Raw genomic sequence first — 10,464 nt, 5'->3', positions numbered from 1 at the left:
CCGGCCGGGTGGTCATTTTCGACCCCATTCTGACCTCTGCAGCGCATAAACACAGTACCCGGCCGGGTAGTTAATTCACCCGGCCGGGTGTAATTTCTGGACTGCACAGTGTTCTTGTAACGGCCATAACTTCTTCTACCGAATTCCGATTGAGGTGTGCAAGATACCCACGCGAAGCTCTTTCGAAGACGAAGAGATTGATATGCATATGAGGCTGATTGGACTTCAAAATCTTCAGTAAAAATTATCTCAAACCAAGGATGCTGCACATCCACATAGTTTGTACCTTTTTCTACACATTCTTAACAAAATGGTCAACATACCAACATAATAGAGTAGTATATATAAACACGTCCTATAATAGATAAATATGATCAAATTCATACAAAACCACCCTCTAAAACCATGTAAAATCAAAGTATGTCACTATAACACAATACATACAATATCAACTTAACGTACACTCTACCGCTCCTTCGTCATATCCAATTCATCATGCTTCATCCCATATGGCATTTTTCCATTCGAAATGATAGAGAAGCATAGCGAGTGGAATCTCCACATTTGCCAAACCGAACAACATGTCGGGACAGATTCTCCTTTCCGCGCAAAAGGGGATGTATTTGAGATTTCTCCCATGGAAATCATGCGAGCTATCCTCAAATCTCTCAGGTATAAACTTCTCAGCATCATTCCAATACTCAGGGTCTATTCCAAGTACCTATCCCTGAACTACCACTCTTGTTCCGGCTGGGATTTCGTATCCATTTATTTCACATCTTTGGGCAATCATTCTTGGAACTAGGAGTGGCAACGGAGGGTGCAATCTTAGAGTCTCCTTGATGATTAATTTAAGATATTTAGAGTCTCTTTGATGATTAATTTAAATAGACTCTCTCTTCTAACGGACTAGTCTTTTAAACTGAGTTCTCATGTTTAGTGTGTATCACTGTCATAGAACTCCTACTGTGTGTAAACATTCAAACAATTTATAAAACACAGCATATTCATAAGATAATTCCAAATCATATAGTATTATTCAACAAGCATTGAACAATTACTATGAGACTAACATATCATATATATAATTCAAGAGAGACATTGCTATCAAAGAGTTCACAATAATAAATTCGAATTCATCAAATTGGGCTTTAGGCCCAAAGATAAAATTCGTCACTCAAATCAACGGTCCCCATCTCCAAATGCATTAAACAATCCAAAGCCCATCAATTTTCAGAGCCCAAGCAAGGCGGACCAAATTAATTTTCTTCGGCCCAATAAATTTTCCACCCAACATGAAAAAGCCATTAGGAGTAACACTTTGACCGGGCATGGGTTTTGAGAAATGTAAAAAAAAGTTGGTTGCAAAAGTTAGTGGAACGTGAGACCCACTTTTTTATACTATTGATTTTATAATAAAATGTGAGTGAAATGAGTTGGTGGAATGTGAGACCTACTTATCATTTATGGTAAAAATGAAGTGATACTCTTAATTTGGGACAGATCAAAATAGAAATTGGTAACTCTTATTCGGGAAGGGAGGGAGTAATAAGTAGTATTTCATCTATCATCACACGAACCATAGAGTGAATAGTTTATGGATTTTGTTTTTTTGGTAAAACTTAAACATTCAAATCATATCTACTGCTCCCTCCGTCCCTCTTAAGATGGCACATTTTCTTTTTTTGGAAACTTTCTCTACTCAATTAATACACCCAACCAATTTTTCTCAATCATATTAAAATATTCATCTTTTTTTATCTCTCTATTTTAATATTTACATCCACCTTGCTCTCTCCAATTAAACACTTTAACCAATAACTCCTAAAACCCCGTGCCGGCCAAGCAAGTGTCATCTTAGCTGGGACGGAGGGAGTAGTACTCCATAAAACATGGCATATTCATACGACAATTCCAAATCATATGGAGTACTATCTCTGTCCTATCCTATGCTATGCACATTTTTCTTGTTCAAACCCGTCAAAAACTTGGTGCACTATATTTATTTTAAGTAAAAAATAAAATACTACTCCATAGTTAATTACTTCCTCCTCTCCGATTAAAAGTTACATTTTTCCATTTCGGTCCGTCCTCAATTATGAGTCACATTTCATTTTTACCATAAATAGTAAGTAGGTCTCACATTCCACTAGCTCAATTCACTAACATTTTATTATAAAACTAATATAAAAAAATGGATCACACATTCCACTAACTTTTTCAACCAACTTTTCTTCACATTTCTTAAAACTCGTACCCGGTCAAAGTGTGACTCTTAATCGGGGACGGAGGGAGTAAGATATTAGAGTTAAATAAATGTTCTTTTATTATATTTAATATACCAATTTAATATTACACTAATTACTCAATCCTTAATTTATGATCCAAAAAGAAAAATGCGAGTAGGATGAAACAAATAGAGTATTTCGAAAGAAAACATTTTGGATCATATTCTAAATTAAATAATCTTTTGACTCTCATCATTCAAGATAGACATTGCCAAAAAAGAAATCCATTTTTTGTTGAAGCATCATAAATTCGAAGTCATAAAATTGGGCTTTAGGCCCAAAGAATAAAAATTGGTCACCAAATCAACAGTTCATAAATCCAAAAGTCTTGTAAACTTTAACAATGTAGAGCCATTTAACCATCCTAAGGCCCATTAATTTTCTAGGCCTAAATTAATATTTTTCGGCCCACTAAAATTTCCAGCCCACAGCATCGATTCTCTGTCCTTTTTCATTGAACAGATCATGGACATCGAATATATGATTTGAAATAAATGGAGAATTCATGTCATCGTTCTGTCAAACATGTAAATGTGCATGCTGATCAATTCGAATATAAACAACTTGTCCTACATGATTTTGATAAAAACCTATTTATTTATGATGGTGCATACATGAATTTGTCACATTGCATAAGGGGTAATAAGTTTATAAAGTACATGCACAACATTAGTGGAAAGTGGGAGCTCTCTAACATTGTCCAATTTTGATATAAACCTATTTATTTAGGATGGTGCATCCAATTAGGACTCGATCGCATCTCTGAGCTACATCCACAATGCTATTTGTAAAGCTACTTGCTATTGTACTTGTGAATAACATTCACGTACTATTTCAAATAGGAGTATCAAATAGTACTCTCTCCGTCCCTTAAATTGTCACATTTTGATCAGGTACGAATTTTAAGAAATATACGAAAAGTGAAAAGTGAGTTGAAAAAAATAGTGGGGACTGGGTCCTACTTTTATGAATTAGTTTTATAATAAAAATGTGAGTTATAATAAAAATAGTTAGGAATCTTATAAGCTCTCGGCAATAGTTTTCAAAGGTGAAAAAAAGAGCCACTCGACGTTTGTCACAATTATTGAGAGATACTTAAAACTTAAAATCGAGTGCACTATTATTGAGAGATACTCCATCTGTCCCATTAAAAATGAAACGTTTTCCTTTTTTGGTTGTCCCATTAAAAATGAAACGTTTCCAAAAATGGAAACAATTTTATCTCTACTTTTTCTTCTCTCTTAATTTACTCTATCTTCATCAACTCACACAACAACAGTACATAAATTTCCATGCCGATTCACAAATGTTGCATTTTAAACAGGACGAAGGGAGTACTATTCTGAGGCCCATCAAGTATCTAGGCCCAAATAAAGCGGACCGAATTAATTCCGGCCCAATCAACAAGAAAAACATTGAATTCTCTGTTTTTTTTCACTTAACATATCATGGACATCGAATATATGGTTTAACATAAATGCAGAATTTAATGTCATTTTATAAACCTAAATTTAGAAATCGTGACCCTTTCACTAAAGCCATATGAATTAGAATATGCATATAAAAAATATTCAACTCAAACAAAAGATTTAGAATTACAATACGCTCACTTAAGTTTTTTATTTTTATTTTTTTTTATTACTGTAAAAGACAACAACCAAACTCATGTGTGAATACCTCCTTTCAAGCAATAAATCTTCTTTCTTTAATTGAGTGTAAATAAAGCTACTTTTTGCATTGTGCCTAACACTTTATCTAGTTTACCAATAAGCAAAGAAATGCCAAATTTGTAAATGAGAAATGACATTGAATTGACTTGTAGTCACAGAAACGGAAGAGAGAGAAGACTTCTAACATCTGTTTAGCTTACAACTCCGCTGATTCATTGCAATAATGCAATTTAATTGATTTGAGTGTAGATATTTCTCCAATTTCTGAAGGGATCTCCTTCGAATCATATAAAAACCAAAGACAGCTCCTCGAGGGTTAACTCTCGAGTAGTAAAAGAACAATAGAAACTCAATATGTAAGTGTCAAGCAATTCCAAATTTGCAAGATTATAAATGAAAATTGATCATTTACAAAGAAAGAGAAGACTTCACTAATATTATGGAGGGAAGCATACAAGGTAAAGAAGAGCGATCAAATCACTTCAACTCGAGTGAAGCACAGAAACTTGAAAATTGGAACTTGCCAGCCTCTGCAACGCCTCATCTTTCTCCTCGACGAAAGCACGGACATGAAGGTCTAGTTGGTCTCCTTGTAAATCCTCTTGCTCCTTCAATATCTCTTTAGCTGACAACACCAATAATTCATTGCAAAGAACCACTTCAATTGATCTGAGTGTTGCTATTTCTCCAATTTCTGAAGGCAACTCCTTCAATTTTTCATTTCACAAACTGAAGAAATGGAAAATGGGAGCTCTCTGACACTGTCCAGTTTTCTAGATCTCGACAAGAGGCCAAGCTTAGTGACCTGAGGCTGGGGAACTGGCCTTTAACTGTTTCCCACTCGCCGTTTTTGAAGCGACCTTCACATAATGTGAGCTTGTGAAGAAGTGGTAAGGCCCCTATCATTGGCAGTATGTCTTCCCACTCAAAACCGAATGGGAAATCGAGTAGTAACTCCTTAAGGGAGTCTGGGAAGCTCATCTTCTGAACATACCTTCCGTTATTGGTGGAGTCTACGATCAACCACAAGGATTCAAGTTTAGTAAGACACTGAAGACAGCTGAGATAGTTCACTCCCTCAATTACTTCCTTATCATCATAAGTTATATATAATTTCTTGATATTGGGAATTCTTTGAACAACATCTTCACTCAAATTGAGATTCTTCACTCCTGTAAGCACCTCTAGATGCCTCATGACAATAATATCATCGTCAGCGCTCGGGGGAGCTCGGAGATGCATCGTTCGATTATAGAACTCGACATGCCTAAGTTTAAGCATTTTCCAGATATCAATTCGTCCAATAGAATCACCCTCCCAAAAAATGCTTAGTGTATGCAGATTCCAGAACAATTTGAATGAAGTTTGCACAGGCTGAAGAACGTTTCGAAAAGCAAGGTATCGTGAGTTCACAGGAGTTGGGGTATTTCTCTTTGTAGAAAGTCCATATGCATGTAGTGTCCTCAGAAATCTAGATTTTGGCAATTCTAGAACACTAATATTGTCACACCATAGTAAACAAGAACGAACATGTGACATGGATTCAAAGGCATTGAGGATTTTATCCTTAGAAGTACTTCTTGGAATAACTATCCGGTGTTGCCTAATTACGCCTACAGGACTTTCTTCTCTCAAAACATAAAAAAACCTATGTTTTTGAGCTTCTTTCATTGATAAATCTCTTAGTAAATCATGAATTTTGCAGGATTTTACATTCCCAAGTAACCCCAACTCATGAACTAAAATGAGATTCCTATCAACTAGCTCTTGCAAGTACTCCTCGGCAATTGTTGTCAAGCTTTTGTTGTCTAATGGTTTAAGAAACCCTTCAGACTCCCATAGCTTGACAATTTCTGAAGCACTAAGCACACGGTCTTCCTCAAACACTCCCATGTAAAGAAAACAAGGCTTTAAATAGGTAGGCAAATAATTATAACTTAGTTTCAATATTGTCAAGCAATAATCATCATTCTCCGAATTCACTATTGAGCTTATGTTTTCCTTTATGTACTCCCAATATTATACTGTAGGTTCGGATTTAGCCATTAGACCCCCTATCACAGCAATCGCCAAAGGAAGTCCCTTACACTTTTCCACAATTTTCTTTCCAATACTCTTGAGTTGAGTAGGGAAACCTTGTTCCCCAAAGACAGTTTTGGAGAACAAAGTCCAACTACCAGCCTCATCTAGAAATCCCATCTTGAAGACGTTATAGGAATCAGTCAAGTGGGCAGCCAAGTTCGACATCCTAGTTGTGACTAGTATTCGACTACTATTACAACAATCAGGAAAGGAAAATTTCAACTTATCCCACACATCTATACTCCACATATCATCCAATATAATGAGATATCTTCTACCCCATAAATACTGGTATAATTTTACTACCAATTCTTTCTCATCCATACTGCTCGAGGACCCTCCTGCTCGAGAGAGAACTTCTCTAAGAGTTTCTACTATATTATAATCTTGGGAAATGGTAGTCCACACACAAATACCAAAACGCTCTTTAATAAGCTTGTGTTCGAACGCACCTTTTGCGAGAGTAGTTTTGCCGATTCCACCCATCCCCACGATAGGGATGATTTGGCGATTGGTGTTTCCATCAGTAAGCCTATCCAAGAGTTGAAGAAGCACATCATCAAACCCTACCATGATAAGGTTCTTCTCAGTGGAACTACTGGATCGTAAATCCGCCACATTCCTCTGGTGCACTACCTTTTCCCTTGTTATTCCAGTCACCTCCTTTTTTATCATATCCACTTCTTCAATCACATTTTGCATATCCTGGTAGAAGTGGATGCAACTTATTTGTTCACCATCACCATCACCATCACCATTACCGCCATCATCATCATCACCACTAGCACCACCACCATCATCATCATCATCATCATCATCGTCTCCACTATCACCATCGTCAGTTGCTGCTGCAGAAATGTGAATAGTGTCAATTATATATGACTCGATCACATCTTGAGCCGCTTGAGCTGCATCTACAATGCGCATCTCCAACGGATCTGCTTCGTCGCTGTATGCATAAGGAGAGTTATAGCTTTCGAGAAATTCCTGCAAAAACACAAGTTTTTCAGTGAGAGATTCAACTTGTTGTTTATCGAGAAAAATCGGAGGGGATGGATGAGTTTCAATATCATCTATGACTCTCATAAGAGAAATCAGAGCTGCATAAGCCGCCATGAAAGCTCAGAAACTGAATATTTGAGCAGTGTGAATGAAAATGAGATAAAATGCAAACATGAAAGAAGAAGACCAAAGTGATATTGTTGAAAATATTGCAATTGTGTGGCTATGGACGTTTCAATTCAAGAATGACCCTACATTATAATTATCCATGAAATATACATAATCTTTGCAGCTGGCATCCATTCTCACAATTTCCTTTTAGCAAAACAACAAATAAACTTAAAGGTAAGTTACTTTTGTTACTTTTAGCCTTTCAAAAAAAAGGAAATGTATATTTTTGGTAAATCTATTAGCCGAGAAATTCATTCGTAAATAACCATCAAACATGTAAAATTTTAGTCTATCAATAGTAAAATTCTTAGCCGAGAAATCCATCTGTTTTGAAGGTAAATCAAATGTATAATCCATGATTATTATTGAGGAAAAGTTGTGACACAAAATATGTGGAGAAGGCAATTATTGAGAAGATAAATTGGTTATGACATTAAAATGCACAAAATTAATTTTAAAAAATCACCGATTAGTTTAATCTTATACTAAAATATCCAGACAAATTAATAGTATTGACACATCTCAAATACTTCTAAAAGTTCAAAATTCAAACATTCATCACTTCATTCAATTCCAATCCAAGAATCTCCTTTTTTTATTTATGCCTATGTACCTTTGTCTTTTGTCTTTATCTTTGTCTCATTGTTTGTCTTTTGCTGTCCTCACATTTTGTCATTATATCTTTTACTTTTCTCTTTGAATCTAATGAATACTAAAAATCTAAAATATATAATTTGAAGTGATGCTGAATCACAAGTTAGGACAACAAAGAAATAGGTGCTTAATTAGTCACCCGCCCGGATAGCTCAGTTGGTCTTCAAGAGACAATTGATGCGTCCTGATTTTGAAAAGAGTTAAATGTTTATTTGAATTGATGTTCAATCACACTACCAAGAAACACACAATAACGGGTTAATTAATATAACTACAGAAGATGTCCTTAATCTTTAAGCATGTGAAGAAGTGAAAATTTGATCAACTGTATTTTTAAAAAGCAAGCTACAATCTTCATTAAATTAAAAATAGTACACTCAAACAAATACAGTATGTAAATATTGAGCCTTTTTCTTTTCAATCCACAGCCTCAATGTTGCCATCTTTGATCATATCTTTACCGCAGCCGTCGAAACAAATGAAGAAGTTGCAGAATACGTCGAAACAAATGAAGAAATTGCAGAATGCACAGTAAAAACCTGTCTTTTCATGCATATCCTTACCACAAACGTCGCAGCGGCGTTTCGTAGTGAGAATTTGATAGGTGAGAGGGTGTGGATGGGTTTCTGCATTCACATTATATTCCTGCCCAAACTTGATGTTTCTATACTCGCCGGATGTAGTTTTAAAGCAGCTCGGATGGAAGGATATATCACAACTGCGGCAGTGATACATCCAATGCTTGGGATTCATTTCTTCCTCGCATTCATTGCAGTAGAATTCACCGGGATGGTTTAGAGTGGCGTCGTGCGTGAGAAGCAGCGGGTGGTGCTTGTCCCATCTAAGGCTGGTGGTTGATGCTGGCAAAATCGCGCATCTAAAGTGCCCGACGAAATCACAGCTGCCGCATGCATACCTTTGTACACCAGGAAACCATAAGATATCATTACAGGCATCACATGTATCGCCATCTCGCCTCCAAGTATCTTCTCTGGAGAGCAGGTTGAGGCGGTGTGGAGGGTGAGCTGCGTGATATATGGTGTCCGGCATTGAAGCGCACTTTATATCTACTTTGAAGTCTTTACATTTTGTGCAACTATAAAACAGACCATTCGTCTCTTTATAGCAGACGCTGCATTGTTGCCTATTCCATGGTTTACGATTGTCACCGGATTGAAGGACAAGGCTGTGATTATTCTCATTCTCATGTTTGTGGAGGAGAGGAAGAGAGGAGAGCTGACATGGCATGTGGAAGCACGCCAAGTGGAGATTGTATTTGCATGATCTCATGCTACATCTCATGTAGTAGTAATCTTTACTACTACTACTACTAGTAGTACTTAAACAAGACGAAGAAGAAGATGAAAATGATGTTTGTTTAAGAAATATTGGAGTAATGCACCCATTGCATATTAACTCCGATTTTCTACAAGAGTTGTCTTCCTCGTCATCATCATCATCACTATTTTCTTCTTCTTGTTCTTGAAATGATGATGACGAGGAGGAGACTATTGTGAGTTTGTGATGGTGGAACTCATAATCAACATCATCTTGATGAGGAATGAGTGTATGTGCATCAACTCCTTGTCTCCTTAGAAAAGCTCCAATTAGGTCCTCTCTCACAGCCACATCATTTATAGGAAACTCCATAATCCCTTTCTCTCTACATTCAATGCAACAAAACACACATTTCAACATATATAAACCAACATTTTTTTGATGTAACATAATTAGATTTACATGAGTATCGATTATACCTAGTGATGGCAAGTGTTTTGTTGAAAGTGCAGGCGAGATGGACAACATAGCTGCAAAGCTCGCAATGATATATCCAAAGTTTGGATATTAATCTTTTTCTGCACACTTCACAACGGTAGTCATATCTGAGATATTGAGGAGGGACATGATAAGAGAGAGAAAGAGAGTGGTTGTGATCTTCCCTTTGGATATTCTGAGGCAAAGAAGCACATCTCTCATGGATCCAATACTCACATGCAGGTGTGGTGCATGTGTAGGAACTCCCTTTGGCGCCTGTGGTGCCACAAGCATCGCACTGGAATGAACAACTTCTCTTCAGAAACAAGAGTTGATGCTTGGGGTGACTCGGATGATGGATGATGCTGCTGCTCCTCTGCTGCTCCACATCTTCTTCAGCTGCATACATCATGTCGCTGCCCTGCGCGCATCTTACGTGTGCGATGAACGTGCATTTTGCGCCCGTGCATCTGTACACGATGCTTTTAAAGCTTTTTCCAACTTCCAACGTGCAGATAGAGCAGCGCGTATGCCAATACCAAGGGAAAGAGAATTGTTGAGTGAGTGTGTGTGGAGGGTGCATTGCGTGTCTGATCTTCCTCGGCGCCTCTGCACAGTCTTCATGTAGTTGGAAAAAAGACGTACATTCCAGGCAGCTATAACCTCTCTCTCCTCTTCTAAAACTCCCAGTACAACCATTACAACCATATGTAATACTAACCCTCACCAGAGGAAGTGGATGCTCGTGGCTCCAATGATTAAGCATCTTTCTCTCACTCATTCTTATGTGTGTGTGTGTCTATTTTCTTTTTTACTTCTTGTGTTTGTATATCAAAACTTAT

The 10,464-nt window shown here is 37.0% G+C and overlaps 1 protein-coding gene and 1 pseudogene across 1 annotated transcript; both read right to left on the bottom strand.

Annotated features, from left to right (window-relative positions):
* Window positions 1-4,365: 4,365 nt before the first annotated feature.
* On the bottom strand, window positions 4,366-7,290 carry LOC148924085 (putative late blight resistance protein homolog R1A-10; annotated as a pseudogene).
* An 883-nt stretch (window positions 7,291-8,173) lies between these two features.
* Window positions 8,174-10,464, bottom strand: LOC125205666 (uncharacterized). The gene is made up of 2 exons (XM_048104729.2): window positions 9,625-10,464; window positions 8,174-9,530 (listed from the first exon to the last, which is right to left on the bottom strand). The coding sequence occupies exons 1-2, from the start codon at window positions 10,401-10,403 to the stop codon at window positions 8,285-8,287; spliced, it is 2,025 nt and encodes a 674-aa protein (XP_047960686.2). The 5' UTR covers window positions 10,404-10,464; the 3' UTR covers window positions 8,174-8,284.

The sequence above is a fragment of the Salvia hispanica genome, chromosome 6 (assembly GCF_029641045.1).
Source record: "Salvia hispanica isolate PSC_SH4W2 chromosome 6, Shi_PSC_v1, whole genome shotgun sequence".
Lineage (NCBI taxonomy): Eukaryota > Viridiplantae > Streptophyta > Magnoliopsida > Lamiales > Lamiaceae > Salvia > Salvia hispanica.
Note: the sequence above shows the minus strand (reverse complement) of the source record. Positions and strands in the feature narration are given on the sequence as shown.